This window comes from Zalophus californianus, chromosome 3 (assembly GCF_009762305.2).
Source record: "Zalophus californianus isolate mZalCal1 chromosome 3, mZalCal1.pri.v2, whole genome shotgun sequence".
Classification (NCBI taxonomy): domain Eukaryota; kingdom Metazoa; phylum Chordata; class Mammalia; order Carnivora; family Otariidae; genus Zalophus; species Zalophus californianus.
In genome coordinates, this window is record NC_045597.1 from 2,896,568 (window position 1) to 2,921,836 (window position 25,269).

Below are 25,269 nucleotides of genomic sequence, written 5' to 3' on the forward strand. Positions count from 1 at the left end.
AACATGCCTTTTGTTCTGGACCCTGCCCCGAATCTGACAAGAAAGGTGAACAGCTAACAGGACTAGCGGTAAATGTTTGATGCGTACTGTGTGGCCAGGGTCCACCCCACAGGAAACACTCGGTGCTGCCGTCCCTGTTGCTGATGACACTGTGTGGCTTTGCCATCGCCTTGCAGTGCCCAGCTGCGTCTGAGTCATGCGCAAACCTTCTCTAGGCGGCGGTGTATGCCGCTGGGGTCCAGTCCTCTGTGGTTTCCAGACTTCCTCCACCTCCTCTGTGCTTTTCCTCTCTGCCTGTGCTTCACGCTGCTTCCTCCGGGAAGGCCACAGATGCCCCCCCAGGCTCTGCCATCTTCCCTGCGTGCCGTTGGCCCGCCACCCCCGTGAAGCACGGGCCCCGTCTGGCCCACCCCGACTGGGCAGCCTTCCTCCTCCCCCGCTTGCTGCATCGGCCCAGCCCCCAGTTTGCCCCTTCCTCTGTTCTCCCAGTACAATCAACAGCCGTGCTCCTGAGGTATTTAGTTTTGTATATGTTCCTCCTTCCAGCCTGGAACATACTTGCAGGAAGGAGCCGCGCCTTATGCACGATCTCGTGCATCACCATGACCCATACATGCACGTCCCGCAAGCTTCTGTTCACATCAGTACCTCTAGGTGGACATCTCATGGGCCAGTGGCTGAGATGGAGTTCGGGGATGGTCTGCGGGATCTGTATTGCTTCTTGCTAAGGATTTACGTGATTTCTTGCATCCATGAAAATGAATATGATTATGAGTTAAAGTTTGATAAGAAGACATGAGATATACAGTTTGGCAGAGAATAGAAATCCTTACATGAAATTAGTCTAAGTGACAGAACCACCAGCCAAGAGAATGAACTCCGTTACCATCTCCTATCATAAAACAAGACACATTCTCTCTTGCCCACCTCTCTCCTCTCCTTCCCCTCCCCTCCCTTTAGATGGGACCACGGTCCTTGCAGTCAGGCTCACTGGAGAACTTTCCCTCCCCTCCCCACATCCAGCGGAGGGGCAGTTCCTGTGCTCCTCAGTCCCTGACCCCTCTGCTCCCCTCCCCTGCCTCGCCCCATCCCCGCACCCTCTTCTCTGAGCTTGCTCAGTCCACAGCACCCATGCTAACCTCACTGGCAAGCAGGGAGGGCCTTTGTCTCCCTCAGTTCAGAACTTTGGAATGCCCCCAGTGGCCTATTGGAGAGGGAAACAGAAATCCCCTTGCCTGCCATCCAAGGCTCACATAGCTTGCATTCACCCCACCTGCCAACATGCCCTCCTCCTGCACCCTTACCTTACTTAAGGCTGCCTTGGTACCCCTGATCTTTCCTCTGCTGAGAGCAGGTTCACGCCTGAGAGTTCAGGCGCCTCCTCGTATGAGTCCTTGAGAGCGTGAGCCTGAGCCACCCTGCTCTCCTCTCACGCACGAGGACGGCGGCGCCAGCACAGAGTGCGTGCTCATCACACCCTGCAGGGCGAGGGCACAGCAGCTGGTCCAGCCGGTGCACCAGACCGCTGTGTGTGCAGAATTCCACAGAAAAGCAGCGCTCCTGTATGCTTTTCAGAAGGAGAACGTACCCCGTCAGGATGGAAGCAGAGAGAGATGGGGGGGTCATACAACTCAGATCACATTCCAGACCGAGACTGGGGGAGGCTGGTGACGTTGCTAATCTGAGGAGAAATCTGCAATGATTTGAAATGTCTGTTGCAGGAAAAACTGGCGATCTTGTGGCCACTGGTTTAATGAAGCCGCATGTCAGTCATACTTGCAATATTTCGCTGGTCACTTAGGTCACTAGGCCCATTTTAAGTGTGTTACAAACTGTAGGGGTCCCTAAAGGATCAGAAAGTGGAGAAAATTGACTCCACTTTTTGATACTCAGTGTCATGTGAGTCTTCGCGCCTGGGTGCTGGCTCTCTGTCACTTCCCTCGAACCCGTGGAGCCTTCAGGAGATCTTCTCAAACTGCCCTTTTGGTGGGAAAACTGCTCAGTGTAAATCCCTCTTGATAGCCGCCCCGTGGACACGCAGTGTGGCGTTGGACTAGCCTGCTTGTTGGGAATTTTTATTTAATGTAGTAAAATGCAGTGCCTTTTCTGGGTTCCAAAAGGAAAAGCACCTGAAGTTTTCACCGAGCGTTCTTTTGATCACAAATTCAGAGTGGGGTAGGAGTTTATCTGAAGGTGTATGCCGGGGAGGGTCTGGGTGGGGGCAGAGGGCGCCTGTTGCCACGGTAGTTTGAGGGTACTGTGTGTGTTGCGATGTCTCCAACACTGTGATACAGGAAATGGGGACAAACAATGTGAATCTGGGGTTCCGATCCAGGGGCAAGCAGCAGCATGGTCCATGGGCTCCTTGGGTCCAGGGTTCTTACCACCCAGGCCCGGAGTGAGCAGGACGCCGCCTGGGGCTGCCCGCTTCCCTTTCCCCCACATCCCCTCCGGCTTCCCCTCTGTCCCTTTCCCTCCCTTCCCCCCCACGTTTGACTCTCCAGCCAGCATCTGCAGCTTCTCTGACCGTGGCCCTCAGTAGCTTCTCCCACTGCAGGGCGCTGGGGGGTAGGGCGGGCGTGCGGAGCGCACAGCACGCCGGCCTCAGGACACGCTTCGGAGTTAGCCGTGAAGCTCGAGCCTGCACGTACAGTAGATTATGCGCTCTTCTGTTCACGGCCAGGGACTAATGCAGAAGGCACTGGCTACATCCGGTTGTCAAACTTCGTCTCCCAGGAAGTTTGCCCTCACTTTGAGAGAGCAATTCTAGACTCACCGATTGGGGTCAGAGTTACCAGAGTCCACGGGTCGCCACAGAAGTTAGGAATAGGAGGCCATGGTTCCGCAGGGAGTCAGCTACGTACGCTCAGGCCATGTGGCCAAGACCTCAGAATTCAGCTCCCCACCAGCCTCAGGAGCATGCGGTCTCTCCTGTCACACCCCCACTGGTACCAATGCCCCCTCCTGACCACGTCCCCCACCAGCTCTCCCTCATTCTGCCCAGGAGAGTACAGTTTTCCTCTGACACACGTGTCTTCCTCTGACACATGCTGTTTTTGGTTCTGTCCCGGTCACTGGGGGTGTCCCTCGGTGCCCCAGCACTTGCCTCACATCCTGTCTTTGCTCTGCTTCATCTCATTTGTGTCTTTCTTCACAGCAACCCCCCCCCCCCCCCCGCGCCCCGCCGCCCGCCACAGGCTGGGACCCAGCAGGGACCTGCTCTGCAGATCTCTGGGAGTGCTTGGACAGGGCGCAGGGGCCCTCCTCTGCATCTGGGGCTCAGCGCTCACCTCCCTTGGAGGAGGCGTTACGTTTGGCTTACCCTGCTTGTTGTCATGCTCAACGCCACAGTCTCAGCGTCCGGGCCTGCCTGGCCCACGTCCCCTGCACAGCAGATGCTCACCTCCCGTCGCCCATTGGGTAGAAGAGAAGTCACACAGGGTCCTGAGACCAGGGGTGAAGGGATGGATGGCTCAAGCCCACGTGGCGCTGCTTCCATCAACCCCCACCCCAGTGTGGGCTAGTCCTGGGGTGCAGAAGGAAGACGTGAAGGCGGGTGTCTGACGGGCAGTGGCCAGACTGGGGCATGGAAGCAGTGAAGTCTGGGTTGTACCTGGGAGCCATAGAGAGAGGAAAGATGAAAAACAAAAATAGCCAGAAGAGCTTCACGGATTCAAACCCAACAGAGCCTTGCACATTTTTCCAAAGTTGGAGAAAGTAGTCCAGCTTTTTTTCTTGCCTGACCGGGTAAAATGCACTGTTTTTTAAGAGTGGCTAGAAACTTACCTCTACTTGTGGCACTGAGGAGTCTCCGGGGAGGCAGGCGGGTGTGGAGGGGCCACCAGAGGGGAAGGGAGGCTGCGGCCGTAGGTGGAACCCTGCGCTGTACAGAAAGGCCTCGGGAACTTGGGGACGGTCGCCAAGGGCAAGGATCTTATTGGTGGAGGGTTTCCCCTCCGAAATTAGGAAATGTGTTTCATCTGGGCCTGAAGAGCCCCTGAGTCCACGTCTTCACCCAGGGCAGCCTCTTGCTCTGGGAGAACATTCGGGGAGCGACTCAGTGGGAGGACCCCCGTGCTGGACACTTTGCCCAAATCGACTCCCCTGCATTCGTGTGTCAGGCCAGTGAGTGGGCAGCACCGGGGAGCCCCTGGCCTCCCAGTTCTCCCCTCCAGCCTCACCCCACCCCTGCATCCCAGGGGACACGCCAGCCCACCGACCCCTTTCACACAGAGACATCTGAGCCACTGTCATGGGGCAGCTAATTATAGTCACATCTGCTCACAGCTGGACAAGACAGTGACCTGGAGGTGAAGTGCCGGCCCCAGTCGTTCCCTCTGGCCCATTCCGTTCCTCGGGCGGGGACATTTAATATCCGCCCCCGCTGCGTGGGGGAAAGGGCACAGAAGACCTGGAAGCACACAGATCGTCCGGTGGGTGAACCGGGAACAGAGCCACGATCCCGTGCTGCTGGGCAGGGGAGCCGGGCAGACACCCTCACATCCTCCGCGCGTGCGGTTTGCTGGGAGCCACCCGTGGGCCGGCAGGCTCTGGCCCGGCCTCCCACGCACCGTGCTTAGTCAGAGATGCTCATGTCACAAGTTCAGTTTGGTTCTCAAAGGTTTCATGCTAATTTGTTTTCTTGCCAAGAATGTATCAACACTTGGGGTTGTTTTCAGATGAGAACAGGAATATTTTCTAAGTCCAGAAAGTAGTAAGGAGATTTGGTTTCCATGTTTTCCATGATTGAATGGAACAGAAATGTTGTTTTATTTAGCTAAATTCTGCTTTCCGTTGGGTTAACAATGGAGAATTATCTTCACATCTCTAACATTTATCAAAACAAGACGATGATGATATTAATTAAACAAATGCAGACGAAAGCCCATGGATGGTGAGCTCCTTGGAGATTAATCATCCTTACGTCCATCATGCCAAGCATACTTTTGGAAGTTCATAAATGGTGCACAAATGTAAGCTTTTAAGAAATTATTATTTGTATTGCAACATCTGGCCTCTTTTGCTAATAATTTTTAAATTCAATGCACACTTCCTGGGGGGTAAATTTTATTAAAGAAATGTGTAAAATCAGAGGGACACAGCTCAATGCATCTTGCACAAACAGAACACACCCACCGAACAGAAGCCTGGAAACCCCCCTTCCCCTCACTAACAGCCCCCGAGGGTAGCCAATAAACAGTTTTCAGCTTTGCGTAAACAGAGTCAGCCGGCTTGCCCTGTGTTGCCTGGCTTCGGTTTGCGCAGTATCGTGTGTGAGATTCACCCGCGTTGTGGCCGCCTGCACTCAGTGGGCAGAGGGCTTCACTCTGTGAATGTGCATCTGTCCATTCCTCCATTTGTGGTTTAGGCCGCTGTGGGTACTGCTGCTAGGAACCTTCCTGAATATGCTTTATTTTATTTTACTGAAGTACAACAAAGTGCAAAAATTGTAAGTTCACAGCTCAGTGAAGTTTTGCAGGTGGAACCACCCATCTGTGTAACCAACCACCCTCGTCAAGCAGAGACCAGCACCCAGGAACCTCCCTCCTGCCCCAGCCTCTGACTTCTTTCACCCTGGATAGTTACACCTGTTCTTGGAGTCAGTGCAGTGGGACCAGACAGGGTGTGCGTTTCAGCTTGAAGTTTTAAGCTTCTCTTTCAGGGCCGTCCTCTCTGGACAGTGGGCGTGTGGAGGTGTGGGGAGCCATTTTGCAGAACCTCATGGCAGGAAGCAAACATTTAAAACAAGAATGACCAAAAATAGCATGTACTAGTTAAAATCACAAACTGGATGGAAGTTAGGAAATTTTAATATTTATTATGCTCTGTATTTCTTTATGATGTTTTAATACCCAAAAACAGTGTGAGTGCTCTTGGTGCTTTTCTTTGGGTGGTCATCTTTGATTTACCACATCGACCCTTTTCTGGTGAGGAAATAAAGTGAAAATAGAATTGAGAAGATCAAATTCCGGCGGCATGTGATACACGTAAATATTTAATTAAGATGGTGTCAGCAGTGAGAGTGCAGGAGCATGGCTCTGCTGAAGTCCCTGTCATGCACACACGCACACTTGCACCTGGGGGGCACATAGCAGGTGTGGCATCGGCTGGGAAAGCCCATGGGAGGGCGCTCAGCCCCAAGACGCTGCCCAGCGGTTGTCCGGCACCCATGGGGGGGCTGCGCATATGGAAGCTCCACTTTTGGTTTCTTCACACTTTTAATTTCTACCCAAGTAGCACTGGAACATTCCTTTGTCTCCACATATTTCTTTAGTTGGATAATTATTCCAAAGATTCCCTGAAGAAGTACTACAACCAGGAAGAAATTTAGGATGGTAGTATCACCAGAAAACTATTTTGACATTTTGCACAGCACGGGGAATGTACAAAGGAATTTGAAAGATAAGCTATTTAGACTTGGCAGATCTCCACATGTCCCTATTTGGTGGGATGTGAAACACATAAAAATTGTGAAAGCAGTGACGTTAAAACTCTACCTTCCATCAGAAGCAGGGAAAAAGTCAGGAAATCAAGGACTTCACTGTTAAACTCATTCCAAATATGCCTTCCTACAGAAGATACGTCACAGCAGATTAGCACAGCAGAGCGTGTGTGTGTGGGCTTGTGCTCGGGCTCTGTCACCCACACACACCCACACACACTTGCCCACGCACACATGTGCATACACACGCAGATGGCACAACACTTGGCATCCTTTGGTTAAGTAAACAGGCGCTCTCGCCCCTGAATTAGCGAGCCTTCCCCCTTCCTGCGTTCCCACATGGAGCGCTCACTTTAATGTTGAGAAGAGCTCCCTGTTGGTCTGAAGATCAGAGGAAGACCGGAAATAGGCTTCATTTCAAGCTAAAGTCACTGACCTCCATCATTCCCCTTCCTTCTTTGGCACTCGTTCTGCATATCATAAATCTCTGGGAATTTTTAGAACTTAACATACTTTACAGCATTAATGCTGATGGTTTGACTCTCTGGAAATCTTAAATTGGGGCAAGGAGGAAAATGGGTATAATATTAATTATTTTGTCATGTGCTGAAAAGTACAAAGAGACTGGAGCAGACTGGAAATGATACTTGTTTTAGGGGCTACTTCGTTGTACCTTTTGCCTTCCTTTCACATTGTATTTTTTAGTTTTCGCTTAAAGTGGCTACGGAAGTTTGTGTGTGCTTGCGCCTCTGCCAGACTTCACGGAGAGCTAATAATGTCTTTTCCTCTGTTCAGCTTCCATTGGAGGTAGCCTCTTATACTCTCGTGGTAGGTTAGTGGCTGTAGGGTCTGCTGGGAAGAGGCTAGAAGGACCGTCAGGAGTGACGTGGTTTCCATTTGGTGGTTCTGCACTGTTGGGGCCATAGATGTGAAGTGTTCCTGCCGAGAGCTGTCTGGGGTTCTCCTCTCCCCATGGTCTGGGTGACCCCTCTAGTGTTGGCCATGGATAGCCCACTTCCACAAGAGAGATCAAGGCTCGCCACTTTCTGACTTTTTGGGTCTTCAGCCACATACCCATTTTCAAGTGGAGGACGTCTGTGACCAGCTTCCTCGGCCGTGACCTGCTGCTCGGGAAGAAAGCACAGGCTTTGCTTTCAGTACTTAGAGTCCTCCAGTGAGGGGAAAGGCAGGAAAAAGAAGGATGAGTACTTCACAGAATGTACACATTCTTCCCATCCTAGAATCTGGAACAGCTGGATGGGAGCTGGTTGATGGGGCCCAATATGTTCCAGACGCTGGGAAAAATGAGCAGCCCTTATAAACTCCCTCAGATGTGTGGCCAGCAGGGAGCTGCCTGAGTCTGTGAGACCCTGCTCGTTTTTTGATTTTGCTGAGAGGTCCAGATGCAAGATGTAATTCCTCAGGAAATCACGACATTTGTGACATAGTCTTTAACACGTTAGATCACCAATGACATTTTGAATTTGAGTAACATGCAGTTCATTTGCCCTTTTATGCTTTGTAATTCACTGCGGGGAGTTGAGACGTGCATCACTTAAGGCTCTTATTTTAATTAGCTGTTGCAAAGTCATGCATTACATCTGATTGAAAAGGGATCCTTAGAGCGTCACTGGTGTTCTTTTTAGCAGTGCACTCTTGAATCACAACTAAAATACCTCTGTGTGCCAGGGTGATATCCAGCCTGGGCCATTATATGACAGCGATGTTAAGGGCCAGAGTAGTGATATTTCAAAATAGATTTTAGGGGCGCCTGAATGGCTCAGTCAGAGAAGCATGTGACTCTTGATCTCGGGGTCGTGACTTTAAGCCTCATGATGGCTGTAGCGATTACTTAAATAAAAACATTTAAAGAAAGCAAAATAGATCTTATTTAGCAAAGTAAACATGCATCTTATGATTTGTGTTGGTCTAAAAATTAGTTTTATTTATTTTTTTTTAATGGGGCCATTTACATAAAATGCTAGGCCACCCAGAATGTGAAACAAAAATCATGGTCTAAAAATGCCCTTAGTTCCAAAAAGCTGACCATAATTTAGGATTATTAGAATGATCAATTCTTTGGAATTGTCTTTTCGGGCCAGAATTGGTAACAAAACTTCCTACAAGAATAAAGCAGATAAGGAGCCATGAATGTCTTTTGTGTGGGATTTTTTTTTTAATTTTGTTTGATATACAGTATAAGCTGGTGGGGGCAGGGTGAGGATCTTTTATTCCTATGATAGAGCCTATAATAAAGGCTCTAGTCCTTGATTTCTCATCTCAGATTGCCCCCAAAGTTTGCCATGACCGGCAGCCTTGCCCGAGATAAAACTGGCCATTTGTTACGCACACACGCGGGGTGTGTTTCTGTCGCAAAGGCACAAGAAGCAACTTGACCCCAACATCCACAGCCGTGGCCCTGCAACCTCTTATCTGGTGTCCCTTGCAATGAAAGCATTTGCTGAGAGCTTAAGGGAACAGTTCCAGGAACTTCATGTTTATAACTTCCCTCAAATTAAATGGTGATAAGCTTCTGAGATTTTAATCAGCATTTCAGAAGAGAAAACCCAGAATCACCAAATAGCCATTTTGAGCTTCAGTTATGTGATTCTCTGCCTACTCTGAAGTTTAGAAGAAACCATATTGACCTGTAAAGTAGACAAGCCCGTCCCGCTTCAGGCTGTTCTTGGGTTTCGGCCAACTAAGCCGGGGTGGTAGGTGGACGTTTCTTTCCTACCAGATAAATGAGTCTTAGCCTGGTTGATTTTTCCTTCTGGCATCTGTAGGCGTGGGATGGGGTTTAGCAGAGTTTAAAGAGCAGAGGTGTGTTCCTGAGCCTGGCTCAGGAGCAGGAGGAGAGTTGTAGGGCTGGGCTGGAGGAGGGAGGGGTAGACTGACCCAGAGCCCCAGGGACTGGGATGCCTCGCCCACCCGGCTTTTCTGGTCTGGGGGCCCACCCAGCAGCTCCGGGAGGCCCCACGTCCCTGGCCAGGCCCACAGTCGGCCCAGTCTCCTCTCTGGAGTGTTTACTCATGGTGCTGTTAGTGAGGCAGTCATCTGTTGGGAGCTGACCTACCCGTGTGGCTGCATCGTTCTGTACACCTGTTATTCAGGCTGGTTAAATGGCCGCCAGCACCACCAGCAGCTGACCACCAGAGGCCGGGTAGTCACTGCTCTGTTTCCTCCGTTCTAAGATACCCATGTATTAACGCTTGAACAACTCTGAAGCTCCTGTATGTCTTCACAGTTGATGATGAATCATTGTTTCATCAGTGCTCTGCTTTATTTCCCAGCACAGGTCTTCCAGCCTATGCTATGTGAGATGAAATACAGTCCACATCAAGTTTGGTGGGATTCTGGGCCGGCCCCGAGTGCTCTCAGGGTCCCCAGGGTAGGCATACAAGTAAAGGCTGTGAGAAGCATTGGACGGGTGTTGCAATAGGGGCGTATCACCCACCCTTCTGGGAGCCTGGGCGGGGCGCAGCCAGCCCTCAGGTGGGGGATGAGGCAGGAGATGGTGATGTGTGGGGTACGTCTCTTGAGTCTTTGAGTACTTAGCTTTGGGCATTTTGGATGAACCTTCTGGAGAATTTTGACCTCCCCTCTTTGGAAAACTCTCAGTGGTCACCAGATTTAGAATGTTGATTTGATTGATTTAGAATGTTAGGAGGTTATAAGATTGCACGCTGAAAGTTGCCCCAAACGTGAATCAGGGAAAGAAACAGTCCCATCATCTATGGAGTCTGTTTGGACTGTTGTCAGTTGTCCCCATTTCCAAAATATAAAATTAATAACAGCTTACTGTCTTGGAGGCACTTGTTCAGATTTCACTTTATTGAAGTAAATATCTCCAGATGCAGTTGTTTTATGCAGAAGATCTCCATGGCAACAGGGCTAAGGCTTGAGTACATTGTTAAAAAAATAGACTTCACATGATCACAGTACTATTCATAGTATTGTCTTATGTTTGAGAAACTGTGATCACTTGAAGCAGATTTAAATACACATTTTATATTAGACCAAATACACAGCCTCTAATAAAGCTAATTAACTAAATTTCTTCTTGTCACACCCCATTATATTCTGTCTATGACACCTGTGTCTATCTTGGTGTAAAATTTAGGTTTGACTAAGAGAATTGCAAATGTATGTAGGCACCATCATACTTTGATCTTTTAATGGGTTGGCAGTTTTACATAATGGAAGTTGGTGTCAACCTCGTTAGCATGTTATATTGAACCTCCAAAGTCATATTTCACAATCTGTAGAACGGGGATGGTAACACTTACCTCATGTGGCTATTAGCTGGTCAAACAGTATGATAGGTGATTGTTTGTAGCACCTGGTGCGCTTTTGAATACCTTAGTTCCCTTCCTCTCCAGCTTTTTTTTTTTTTTAACAGGATGCTACTTTATTTTTTTCATCATGATAAGTGCACTCCTTAATCCCCATGCCCCCACCCATCTCCCCTCTGGTAACCATCAGTGTGTTCTCTGGAGTTAAGAGTCTGTTTCTTGGGTTGTCTCTCTCTCCATTTTTTTCCCTTGCTTGTTTGTTTTGTTTCTTAAATTCCACATATCAGTGGAATCATATGGTATTTGTCTTTCTCTGACTGACTTATTTTACTTAGCATGATACTCTCTAGCTCCATCCATGTTGTTGCAAATGGCAAGATTTCATTCTTTCTTATGCTTGAGTACAATTCCATTGTATGTGTATCCTACATCTTTATTCATTCATCTATCAATGGACACTTGGGCTGCCTCCATAGTTTGGCTATTGTAAATAATGCTGCAAGAAACATTGGGGTGCATGTGTCCCTTTGAATTAGCGTTTTTGTATCTTTTGGGTAAATACCCAGAAGTGCAATTGTGGCTCATAGGGTAGTTCTAGTTTTAACTTCTTGAGGAACCTTCATACTGTCTTCCAAAGTGGCTGCACCAGTTTGCATTCCTACCAACAGTGCACAAGGGTTCCTTTTTCTCCACATCCTCACCAACACCTGTTGTTTCTTGTGTTTTGATTTTAGCCATTCTGACAGGTGTGAGGTGATACCTCATTATAGTTTTGATTTGCATTTCCCTGATGATGAACGGTGACAAGCATCTTTTCCTCTGTCCGTTGGCCATCTGGATGTGTTCTTTGGAGAAATGTCTGTTCATGTCTTCTGCCCATTTTAAAAATTGGGTCATTTGTTTTTTGGGTGTGGAATTGTATCAGTTCTTTATATATTTTGGATACTAACCCTTTATTGGATATGTCATTTGCAGGTATCTTCTCCTATTCTGTAGGCTGCCTTTTAGTTTTATTGTTTCCTTCACTGTGCAGGAACTTTTGATTTTGATGTAGTCCCAATAATTTATTTTTGCTTGTATTTCCCTTGCTTCAAGAGACATATCTAGAAAGATATTGCTATGGCCGTATCAGAGAAGTTGCTGCCTGTGCTCACTTCTAGGATTTTTATGGTTTCAGGTCTCACATTTAGGTCTTTAATCCATTTTGAGTTTATTTTTGTGTTTGCTATAGGAAAGTATGGTCCAGTTTCATTCTTCTGCATGTGGCTGTCCAGTTTCCCAACACCATTTGCTGAAGAGTCTATCTTTTTCCCATTGTATATTCACTTCTCCTTTGTCAAAGATTAATTGACCATGTAATTGTGTGTTTATTTCTAGGCTTTCTATTCTATTCCATTGATCTGTGTGTCTATTTCTATGCCATACTATTTTGATTACTACTGCTTTGTAATATAACTTGAAGTCTGGAACTGTGATACCTCCAGTTTGTTTGTTTGTTTGTTTGTTTGTTTTTTCCAGGATTGCTTTGGCTATTTGAGGTCATTTGTGGATCCATATAAATTTTAGGATCGTTTGTTCTAGTTCTGTGAAAAATGCTGTTGGTATTTTTATAAGGATTGCATTGAGTGTACAGATTGCTTTGGGTAGTATGGATATTTTAACAATGTTTGTTCTTCCAATCCATAAGCATGGAATGTCTTTCCATTTCTTTGTGTCATCTTGTATTTCTTTCATCATTTTTCCCCCCTTTCATCAGTGTCTTATAGTTTTCAGAGTATAGGTCTTTCACCTCTGGTTACGTTTATTTGTAGATATTTTATGTTTTTGGTATAATTGTAAATGGGATTGTTTTCTTAATTTCTCCTGTTGCTTCACTTTTGGTGTATAGGAATTCAGCAGATTTCTGTACATTGATTTTGTGTCCTGGGACTTCACTGAATTCATTTATTGGTTCTAGTAGTTTTTTGGTGGAGTCTTTAGGGTATTCTATATATAGTATCATATCATCTGCAAATAGTGAGAGTTTTATTTCTTCCTTACCAATTTGGATATTTTTTGTTTCTCTACATTGTCTGATTGCTGTGGCTAGAGCTTCCAGTACTGTGCTGAATAAAAGTAATGAGAGTGGACATCCTTGTCTTGTTCCTGCCTTAGGGGGAAAGCTCTCAGTTTTCCCCTACTGAGTATGATGTTCGCTGTGGGTTTTCCTATGTGGTCTTTATTATGTTGAGGTATGTTCCCTCTAGACCTACTTTGTTGAGGGTTTTTATCATGAATGGATGTTGTACTTTGTCAAATGCTTTTTCTGCATCTGTTGAAATGATCATATGATTTTCATCCTTTCGCTTATTGATGTGATGTATCATGTTGATTGATTTGTGAGTATTGAACCACCCTTGCATCCTGGGAGTAAATCCCACTGATTGTGTTGAATGATGTTTTTAATGTACTGTTGGATTTGGTTTGCTAACATTTCGTTGAGATTTTTGCGTCCATGTTCATTGTGGATATTGGTCTGTAGTTCTCTCTTTTTAGAGATGCTTTCTGTGGTTTTGGTATCAGGGTGATGCTGGCCTCATAGAATGAATTTGAAGTTTTCCTTCCTCTTCTATCTACTGGAATAATTTGAGAAGAACAGGTATTAACTCTTTAAATGTTTGGTAGAATTCGCCTCTGAAGGCTTCTGGCCCTGGACTTTAGTTTGTTGGGAGTTTATTTACTTATTTATTTAATTACTGATTCAGTTTCATTGCTAGTAATCGGTCTGTTCAAATTTTCTATTTCTTCCTGCTTTAGTTTTGGTAGATTATATGTTTCTAGGAATTTATCCATTTCTTCTAAGTTGTCCAATTTGTTGGCATACAGGTTTTCATAATACTGTGTTATAATTATTGTATTTCTGTGGTATTGGTTGTTATTTCTCCTCTTTTATTAGTAATTTTGCTTATTTGGGTCCCCTCTCTCTTTTTTTAAAAGGAGTCTGTCTAGAGGTTTATCAATTTTGTTGATCTTTTCAAAGAACCAGCTCCTGGTTACATTGATCTGTTTTATTATATTTTAGTTTCCGTATCATTTATTGCTGCTCTAATTTTTACTATTTCCTTCCTTCTGCTGGGCTTGGGTTTCGTTTGTTCTTCTTTTTCTATAGGTTCTTTGAGATTTTTCTTGCTTCTTGAGGTAGGCCTGTGTTGCTATAAACCTCCCTCTTAGAACTGCTTTTGCTGCACCCCAGAGATTTTGGGCCATTGTGCTTTCATTTTCATTTGTTTCCATGTACTTTTCAATTTCTTCTTTGATTTCTTGGTTGACCCATTCATTGTTTAGTAGCATGTTATTTAACCTCCATGTATTTGTGCTCTTTCCAGATTTTTTCTTGTGGTTTGATTTCTAGTTGCATGGCATTGTGGTCAGAAAAGATGCATAGCATGACTTCAGTCTTGAATTTTTTGAGGCTGGTTTTGTGGTCTAATATGTGATCTATTCTGGACAATATTCCTCTTCTCCAGCTTTTATTACATGCTTGGGTTCTTTTCATTCAAGCTTTTATCTGAATTAAAAGTCAGTTCTTTAAGTTTGGGCTTAACATCAGCTCCTTCATTTATTTCCTCTTTGCATAAATGTTTGTTGCATGCTTGTGTGTCCTTGGGAATTCGAGGGACAAAGCATGGACTCTGCTCTCCCAGGTCCTCAGTTTCCCTGGTCTCAGGTCTGAAACTCCTAAATCAGAATCATAGCCTTGGAAATATGGGTGATGTCCTGTTAAAATAATCTCTGGGGAGGCAATTTCAAAAGTATAAATGACAGCCTTCCCTTTGTGGACCAAGTAGTGCTTTGATTTGCTCTACTCCAGGCTTGCTGTTTCATCTGTTAGGGCAAGAGAGAGAAGCCACAGGGCATGTACGTGATAACCCCATTAGAGCAAATCTGGATCTCATATTTTAAGGTCGTGTTCATAATAACAGGGTAGGACATCTCCCATAAAGGGGTGAAGATGCCAAAATCACTTAAATTAAAAAAGTGACCTCAATTTGCAAGAGTTCTTCTATTTAAAGACGTTTTCCTCTTCTTCCAGGGTGGTTGTGCTGGCTCTGGCTGTGGGAAGTGTGACTGCCATGGAGTGAAGGGACAGAAGGTAAGTGGCCAAAGCTTAAGTAATAACAGTTCGTTTTGAATTGCCATCAGTATGGAAATCATTAGAAATGACATTAAACCTAACCCAATAATCAGCAATTCGTGTTAAAACCTTATTACTATTTTAATAATTTCCCCAGAGTGATACAAACAAAGCAAAACCAGGCTTAATGTGCTGTCTAGGAAATCTCAACAGCAGTTCTCCAAAGACTCTGATAATCAGTGGCAATTAATGGAGAAAAAGGGATTCAGTTTATTTCCTTTTTTGACTCAAGAAGGAACATGTGTATTGGCAGAAAATCTGTTGAGCCAATAGTATTCTTTGGAATCCACGTATAATAATAAAACTGAGCATTTTTGTCAAAAAAGAAAAAGCTTCTATTGCACCTGTGGGCCTTTATTCAAATTAGTATTTTTAACCAATTTTTAATTCATAACACATTTGTCCAGATTTATTTATAAAAACAGTAAATATATACTGTTCCCCAAATGCCAAATAAAATATTTTTTTTCTAAGCAAGTGCTCCTCCCTCCTGTGTGAGAATCATTGATCTGGATAAATCATTTTCATTGGAAGGCAATCGATAAATGCATTTTAGTTTTTTGCGAGAGAGGGTGCCTGCCTGGTTTTCCCCGGCAACAGTGCAGGGTCCGGAAATTGCCTGGAGTGGTCCTAGAAACCAGGTGTGGCAGTGAGAGGACAGGGCCCGGAAGCCAGTCACCCTGTTACGGATGGGGGCCTGAGGCAGGCGGAAGTGAGGAGAGCCCTGCTCTCCAGCCCTGGAGGGTGTCAGCCCGGCCAGATGCCCTTCCCTGGCCCCTGGCCTGCTGAAGGTCTATCAGGTCGCAGACTCACTCTTGAAATTCAGAGAATTCTGTAGAGAAAATGGTTTTGTTTCTTTTTAGCCACTTGCTGAAGTACCAACATTATTTTTTTAAAAAAGATATGTTCCTAGTTGGTGACACCAGTATTACCTGGATAGTTTTTGAATAAATGCAGTATGTGAAAATATATTGATATCTTTCAATATCAACCGTATCAACTATAACTCACCTTCATGTTCTGTTCATCTTCTTATTTGGCAAGTTTTCCTGGCTAGTTCCAGTGTGCATTCATAAGAGGTATTTTACAGTAGAGGCAAGTATGTTCATACCATAAAGAATCTTTTTTTTTTCCTTTTGGTCTGACTTGAATTATATACATAAGCACACTGAACTAACAAAGAAATTCTTAAAACTATAAAAAGTAGAACCTATGTCAACAAAGGGGAAATGAAGGCCTGTATCAACACCAATGTGTTTTTCTTGTAACTTAAAGCATCAAGGGTTGGAGGGGCAGGGGTCGTGTGACTCACTCTCAAAGAGAACACGGTCCATCCCGATGACTTTCAGGGCTCCCCACTACCCCCCACCATCTAGCAGCTGCAGACCCATGGCACCAACCCCCTCCATAGCTCTGGCTTTTTAGACTTCCTATTCTGTGCATATGCTTTCTAGCCGGCTTCATTTTCATTTCTACCAAAAATCCACCTGTTAATATGGAACCAAGTAGACTGATCTAGGTAGAGCTTTCCAGGTATTTTTGGCTGAGTTTAACATGACTTGAGGACGGCTCGTCAGGGCCTTGGTTCAAACATTGTTAGAGGAGGCAGGGCCACGTCTGAGTCACAGGCAGCATCTACACCCAACCCCGCAAGGAAAGAGTCTTGAAACATTTCTTTTCAAAACTAAGCACTGAGGAAATACTTGTGGTGGCTGGTACGCTCAGATGAGGCCAGATCTGTGTTTATCTTGACCAGGAAACGTGCTGTAGGGCCAGCCTCCCACTTGGGTCCTGGAAGGTCTAGGGGGCATTGAGGGCAAAGATGTGCCATTAGACTGTGCTCCTTCCTTGTGATGAGGGGTCAGGCCAGCCTTGCACTGTGACCAGCCAACCTGGGCCTTGAAATTGGAAGGCCCCAGTGCTCCCCTTGGGTTTGGGTGGAAGGAGTAGAATTCTGCTCTCCCCCTTGCTAAGCCTCTAGAAGATTTCCCAGCAAGTAGACCAGACATCCGGGATCCAGGCCTTCCATGACCTTCCCTGGCTGACCCCACTCTCTCAGCACCCAGCCTCCACCCACTTTCGATTTTCTACATTATTCTTAAAGAAAGACTATTTAAAATAAAATACCTGTAAGCTGTTGGTCAAGCCATCTGTTTTAAAAGACTGTAATTGTCAAATGGATTGAGAAGGCCTCTTGAAATCTAGGGAATAGCTAAATGGTTTAGTATTATGTCCTTTCAACAAAAAGTGAAGATCTGTCTTCTCCTCTTGAGCAGAAATATTTCAGGTCTCATGGTTCACATAGCAGGCATGACCACAGAGGAGGTCCTTTCCCCCCATAGAAAGAGGACATTTTAAACTTCCACTAATTGTCTTGGAACTGATGTTAAAATAATCAGTGCAATGGCCTGAGATAGTGGAGCACAGCTGAGCTGGGATTTCAGATGCGGGGCCCCCTCTCATCCCAAGGTCAGAGAACAGAGACATTTATTCTTGGCCAGCACATCAGTGAGAGCACTCGGTCCTTCTCCACTGCCACCCATTCTCAGAGCGAGGCCTGGACATGCTGCTAATCAGGTGTAAACGCAAAATGAACCGAGGGTTTAGAATCACAGAACTTCAGTCTGGTGGTTCAGTTCACAGGCCTGCTTTTGAGCTCCTGCTGGATGTCTTCTGTTCTCCTAGGAGTTATTTGGCTATTCTCTAACGTCTACAAGTTAAATGAATTTTGATCTCTTTTTAAAAGTAGGATAACATGAGCCACATAACTCAGAAAGAGTTGAAGTTACCTAAGTGGGACAGTGTGTCAGCTGCCTTAGAAATGTGGAAATCATGGTTTCTGAGACACGTCTTTTCCACATCTCCTTGAGGGACACTTTAACAGATTGGCTGTTTAGAATCCACAGACGGACACTGGAATGTCCAATATCGATTACCAAATCCTTTTTGGCTAAGTCCGGTTTTCCATGGAGATGTCATTAGCTGGCAGAATGTCTTGTTCTCCAGATACCATGAGTAAGTGTTAATGCAGCAGACCTGTGGACATGTTTCCATCCCACAGTTATCGATCTAACCCTGGGGGTCTTGCTCTGAGTTCAACAGTTGAATTCATGAGGCTTTCACAGGACTTCAGGGCCTGGCAGAATTGTTTGTTTTCCTACTTTCCTGGCTGACGCTCAGATCTTCAGATGTTTTCTCTTAGGTAATTAATTTGGTTTGTACACAATGGCTTTGTGTTCTTCCAGGGACCTCAGCACTGTGGGAATGTTATCTACTTAAACTGATTAGCGTTTTGAATGCTTGCTTACGCAGAAATAGCCAAAAGTTAAGCTCTTCTTTTGCTTGATAACCTGATTTTCTCAGCTATGTGAGATAGTAGGAAAGACAACGCATTCCCAAGAGCTACTACTATATGCTTGGGAATTGGCCATTTACATTTTGCTGAAATGGGGTTTATGTAAGAAGTCTTTCAGATATTTTCACCATGGGAGCCCACATTTATGTAAAGCTAGCATTCCATTCTGTGGCCCTGCAGCATTCAAAACGAGGAACTCCAGGTTAAGCCAGAGAGGGGAGAGGTATGCCTATGGAGTAAATAACAAAGTTAATTAGGAGCAAATGATGGCATTGCAAGACAAACAGTAGAAAGAACAAATGGTACAGTTGTTCTGAGAAAGAAGTGACCCTGAGGCCCAGAGCCCTAAAAAAGAGGGACGGCTTTCCAGATGAAGTAGGGTGCAGGCATATTATGTGTCCACTAATGCCCCCACCTTGCTTGGACATAGAGTAGGGTCACCTGTCACTCACGGGCATAAGGATGCACATAGAATTTCACCACACTAATCTCAGAAAACAGCTCTCATGGCCAGTTGATCCGTATATCCTAGAACAGGCTTGGTGGTTCCTAATAAAGTGACTATGGAAAGGGATATGCTTAGCCATGGTCTTGGGAGCGGAGTCTTTGTTACACAGAATTATATTATTTCTATTACATAACGAGAACTGCATGGGTATCTTATAACTTCTCAGTGTACTTGAACCCGCTGGTACCCCGATCCTTGACAGCGACGTTGGGGAGAAGCTCACTATGCTGTTATTGCCGAGTACGCTGTCTGCTCCACATGCAGGGTCTACATGCTGCTGCTCGGTGATCAGACAGGCCAGCCCCAGATCGCTCGCAAAGCAGAGAATTTTGAAAATGGAATTTGTTTTTGTCTAAAATGTGTGCCTTATCTGATTTGGAAGGGTGGAGAAGTCTGGCCAATCTGGAAGTGGTTCTGTTTTGGGCCCTGGAAATCTGGGAAGTAGTTCATGTCACTCTTTATGTGGGATACTCTTTTCTCTTATTACAGTGGATGCTTTGCAGCTTTACCAGCCAGTTGGGTCCTATATACATTTGCGACAATCAATAACCATCCCACCTCCATATAAACCGGTCTGTCTGCATTTTAACATTAAATTGTAGCTTCTGCTAATTCACAACAGATCTCGGTAGGACAGGGAAATCCTGGCTGTGGGGTGTCAGGGCAAGAAAGAGAAAAGAATTGATGTGTACTGAACATCTACCTTGGGTCAGGCACAGTGCTGAAATCTTTTAATGTGTATTATTATTATGCCCGTTTTCTAGTTGAAGAAACCAACTAGTCCAGGGTTTCTGAGTTTTGGTACTATTGACATTTTGGGTCGGCTAGTTTTTTGTTGTGGGGAGTTCCTATGCATTGCAGGATGCTTAGCGGCATCCCTGGCCTCCGCCCGCCAGATGCTAAGAGAACCTTCCACTCCATTTGTGGCAACTAAAATGTCTGCAGATCTGGCCAGATGTCTCCTGGGGGCGGGGGAGAAGGGGGAGCAAAATTGACCAGGATTGAGAGCCACTGACGTAGCCCCATCTCTTATAGGGAGTATGAGGTAAGCAACAGGATTCAAGCGCTAGTTGTTTCCCATTATTCAGGATAAGAGGACCCTGATCTGGGATAACCCAAGGAGATGAACTCATGGTTCAGAATATCCTCAAGTCTTGGGCAAGCTCCTGTTGCCCTAAAATGGAATCCACGGGGTATACACCACGCTGCTGGCCACCAGCCAAGGAAGAAAGCAAAGCCTTTCTCTAAATGGGTAGTGAGGGAAGGGATTGCTGGACGACCACAATGAAATGGACCTATGCCTTTGGGGCCACAGGCAGACCTCCCAGTTCCTGTTCCAGACATTAGTCCATTAGGTTAAACAGATAACCACAGGGAGCCCTCTTGTCTGTGACACAGAGCAGGTCACAGGTCATGTGCCCACGTCTGAGCCCCACTCCCCACTGGAGGCAGGTTAGGGGAAGCCCGGTTGGAGTAATCCGCCTTCGCTCACGTTCGGGGATCTTCATTCCATACAGCATTCAGAATAAAACCTTGAGGGGAGGGTTTCTCGGGCCAGTGTCAGGAGATGCATGAGCACCTATGTAGCGGGGATCGTGGTGCCCCGACCCCTTCCTTCAGGAAGTCCTGGCACATTCTCTGTCCTGTAAGAAATCCATTGCTCTGGTCAAGAGGGAGTCACTCTGTTACTTATGTATTGGGCATACCTCCTTGATTTCCCAGGAGGCGAATATGGCCACATTTCTTATGCATTCTGGACACGGTCAGAGACGAGGGTCATCAGCTTGTTCCTCAGCCTCGTCTACAGCTGGAAACAGGCATCCTCTCTTTCCACAGGCTGCTCAGAGTTGCTGTGTGACAGTGAATCCGTCCACGTGCACTTCTCAGCCGTTACTGTGCCAGGCACTTTGAGAGATAATAAACAAGTATTTTTAGGGTCTTTCTCTCAAGGGCACAAGACATAAGAAAAAAAGTGCAAAGAATGCTGTAAAGCTAATCCTATCTAAAGACAAGAGAAGAGGCAAAACTTTCCCTTTCTAATTATGTGTGCCATTTTACATTGGCAATTTTCCATCAGCTGCTCTTGGCAGAGACCTCAGAGAGCACGCTGGATGGGAGTGTGGGCATCAGCCCGCACATCTTACGGCGCTCAGAAATGCCTTAGGATCTGACATTCCTTTAATGATAAAGGAACTCACTTTCTTCTATGACCATCAATATAGAGCATGCTCATATTCCTCTTTCAATATTAAGTGAAACTCTTTTTTGAGACAGGGACTACATTGAATGGGTATTTTTTGAGAATTCAGTAGTCTTCAATTTATTCATGTATTTCATTGATCTTTTAATTTAGTCATGGCTAATAATAGAAATATTTTTAGCCATGATTTCATTATGAAACAAAAAATACTAGAGTGCTTTGTATGTTATACTTTATATAACGACTAATTACTCTCTTTTCACTCTTAGTATAGAATTACATATACATATTATATGTTATCTTATTATTTTTTTATCGGGGTATTGAAAATCTCTTTCCCATAGATTAAATTATATTAACCATTGTTCTAAATATTAAAGGTGTCATATTTATCCTAGAGAGTTAATGTTTTCCTCAAGTAAATGAAAGTAAATATTCTTTGTGTAAATTCTTTGAAACTTTGGGTAAATTAACCGATCTGGACTAATAATAATGAGTCGTTACTTACTAAACCGTGAGAGGCACCGCACTGCATTTGAATTAGTGAGAATTTCAAAATCTGGTATATTTAAAAATAAATTCCATTTTTTTCTACTAGTAAGATTTGCAATATATACAGTCAAAATGCAGAAGAAAGTGCTACTTACCACAAAATATTAGGAGGTTTAGTTAATAAAATTAAGATTTGTTTAGCGTATTTGAAATAACTTCTGCTATTTTTGATACTGATTGGATATCTTTTTTTTTTTAAGATTTTATTTATTTATTTGACAGAGAGAGACACAACGAGAGAGGGAACACAAGCAGGGGGAGTGGGAGAGGGAGAAGCAGGCTTCCCAGGGAACAGGGAGCCTGATGTGGGGCTCGATCCCAGGACCCTGGGATCATGACCTGAGCCGAAGGCAGACGCTTAATGACTGAGCCACCCAGGCGCCCCTGATTGGATATCTTTATTTTTATGTGTTTTTGAGCATTTCCGAAAGGCAATAGTGTGTAGTTTGGCCTTTCCCCAAACAATGATCCTAGGAACATCTTGAGATGTTAATAGATGTTTCCTTTGGGATGGAATAAGGAAGAATGTTCCAAGGACAAATGAGTTTGGGGAACACTGAGTTATGGTTTAGCGGTTGTTTGTTGTTTCCATGCTGGGGCATCTCAGAATCTTTAATAAGCGTCTGAGCGTTCAAGGCTTGGCATAGCGTGTACCGTTCTCCAGATGCATTTGGTCATAGACCCTTTCATCTCTCAGGTTAGGGAGGGTCTTTAGGGAAGAATGTCTTTGTTGGATTAAAGCCTTGATTCTCGTGGGAGCTCCGCCATCTACCAGCTGAGGGTGTCTCGTCAAGTCACGTCAACCAAGTTACCCTAAGAAAGAGGAAGGTGGCCTTTGATCTGCAGTTTCCCAGAGCTGCTAAAAGGGTCAAGTGGAAGGCATTGTGCCTAAAAGCACCTGGGAAGTTGAAAATGTCATGTATGGGTACGTGTCAGCTTAGCGATAGCGGAATTTTAAAGTTGTGTGAATATGGGCACAGGATTTGCTGGCTGGTCCAGCTGTGGGTGGGTTCCTGGACGCGGAGACAGAGGCGGAGCCGCCTGGGCGGGCCGTCCCAGTTCCCACGTGAAGTCTGCAAGACCAGAGACACGGCCTGGTTATACCTGTGGCAGAAGCTCTCCCAGGACCTCAATTAAAGAAATGTTAGGATGTTTTCGCAACCACAGAACCATTGTCAGGAAGCATGTTTATAGCTTTTGGATGCTTTTGGTGCAGGAAAAATGAGATGCACTCACTTGGGAGGTCTGTCTGGAAACACCATACAATTTCTAGTCAGTGCTGTGATTTTATCATGCATTTTCAGAATCCTTATCCCTTAAAATATAAGGGGAACCAGCTCTCCCTTTATGCACTCCAAATCCCCCTGCGGGGTTTTCTGAGCTGCTTTTCCTGACATGCGTGTAATTACAGGCGTTGCCTGAGCGCCTCCCCTCCCCCAGCCAGCTGTCCCCGTTCTAGAGATTTTAAAAGGGGAACCTCTGAGAAATGTCCTTTATTTTTGCCATGGGAGGGATCAAGCACTCCAAGTGCCTACTCTAATCACTTTGGGAACAATTGGTGTTCGTTGGAGGGTCCAATGGCATGTTCCCTCTCTGCCCGTTGGCGGATACTGTAGGCTAATACACCCTCTTTTCCTTTTCCATGTTTTCTCTGGTGTCTTGTAATGCCAAGATTTTTTCCAGATGTCTCCTATTTCCTATTTCCACATATTACACATGACTCATCATCTGGCAGAGTCCTCATGAGAATCAACATGGGTTCCCACATTCACCTACTTTTGTCTTTTTTATAGTTCTTTGAAAACAAAGAATGTTTAAAAATGTGCTTGAACCCAAGGGTTATAATGGTAACAACATGCCATAGGGAAGTCACTACGAACACACCCAGGTTCAGTGAGTTTATCTCATTCTGCACACAAGCCCCACGTGGACGTCTCACGTCGGCTTTGGACACCACAGCAATACCCACTGTCCCCGAGCACAGCAGGGACCGTGGGCTGTGCTGCCCCACTTCTGTCCCTCTGCCTATTTCTCTCCACTCCATAAAATCGGCCCCTTATCATGTGCTTCTGAGCCATGTTACACTCGTGATACAATACAATCATAAAAAAACTTGACATTTTTTGATTTGCAGCTGTATTTGGAACACACCTCATCCAGTGCAGCTTTAAAAACAGTGATCTGATCTTGCTTCCATGTTTAGAAGGAGTAGCAGAAAATTAAATTTCCTGAATGGAATATTGTGTCCTGTGACTTTTAAAGTCCAGAATACCTCATGTGAGTGGACGATGTCATCATGGTGCTGGGCCCCGATGGCCTTCGTCTTGACTATGCATGGGCAGAAACAGTTTTTTGGTAAATAGGATCCCGAGAAAACATTGCTTGTCAGGAATGTAGCTTTTAGACACAGCAACATGTGACTGTGTGTTTTAAATCAGGATCAAAGACAACGTAAACCAAACCCTGACAAATGAAAATGGTGCATTTGGGTTTTCCTCCTGTTTGTTGGTAGAGTATCACAAACACTGAAAATATGTTTCCAGACCGCACAAAATGAGGCGAAGGAATTATGTCGCGTGGGCGTGGAGAGCTGCACCCACAAAGATGATATTAGCAGAACCTGTATCCTTGTGAAGTGGCTCTCAGCACAATGCACCATCAAACAAAGGAAGAATTAGTCAGCGGTAACGAGCAAACCAGATACCGGTGGGAAGTGGTGCCCCTCTGTCTTCTTTCCCCTTTGGCAAGTCCATTAGAAACGTTAAAGATTTAGTTGAACACGGTCTGGTCTCCACGGTGGCTGAGCCTACCGCTTGACCCCACGGTTTTATAAAAGTACGATGCTTATCTGGCCCGAAGATTTTAAATTCCTCCCCCATTTATTCATAGGGGAATGTGAGGAACTAACAATGAATGGTTCTTCACTGGTTGCTACTCTGCCACCATGACATCATTCCTGGCTTCAAGTCCTTCGGTAGGGGTTCTCCTTCCTTAGCATGAGGGGTGCTGACCCGCATGCTTACAGACCAGCAGACGGAGCGCTGAAAGGTGCTTCTGGTAATGAAGGGTAGACACGAATCTCTTACGTGTCTTATGTGATCGTGAAGTTCTATCCAAACGGTATTTGATGGATGTCCCATCGAAGCACGAGAGGGCCATCTGTGACTTCACTGATTCTAGGTAGGAAATCCACGCTGTAAGTGGATGTGAATTTTGAGAATTTTAGGATCTGGCTAACGGTTTGATTTTGAAATGGCTTTCCCTAGAAAGACTGGTGAAGGAATGAAGTTTATCTGTAGTAGATCCAGTGAATTTTTGGAGCCGGAAAAACAATGTCAACCATCCCATGCCACCCCACCCGCCCTTCGCTCTGGGGGTCTTACTGAGCTTCTGCTTTGTGTGGCAGTGTGCCAAGGGCCGCAGGCAGTGGTTAGCAGGACCGGCATGACACCCGCCCTCGTGGCTCTCACGGTTTTGGCACCAGTAAACCCGAGACTGGACATTTGGCCATCAGCCAGAGGGAGACAGTGTTGTGCGAGTGAGCCCCGTAGGGACCAGAGTTGAGCTGGAGTCTTGGGCCAGGGAAAGGTAAGCCGAACTGTCCACGGGCAGGCACCTAAAATTCAGGCAGCGTGCCCAGGGCACGTGAGTTTGAGACCCCCTGGTCTTGTTTCCCCGTTTTTCATCACGTTTGCCCCGATCTGGGGTGGAAAACTGGACACTTTGGGAAACTTCCACGGATG

At 45.6% G+C, this 25,269-nt stretch overlaps 1 protein-coding gene across 1 annotated transcript in view; it reads left to right on the plus strand.

Annotated features, from left to right (window-relative positions):
- Nucleotides 1-25,269, plus strand: part of COL4A1 (collagen type IV alpha 1 chain) — a 141,885-nt gene that overhangs the window by 47,992 nt on the left and 68,624 nt on the right. Inside the window, 1 exon segment of the mRNA XM_027590257.2 lies at nucleotides 14,810-14,869. Coding sequence (XP_027446058.2) covers nucleotides 14,810-14,869 — 60 coding nt within the window.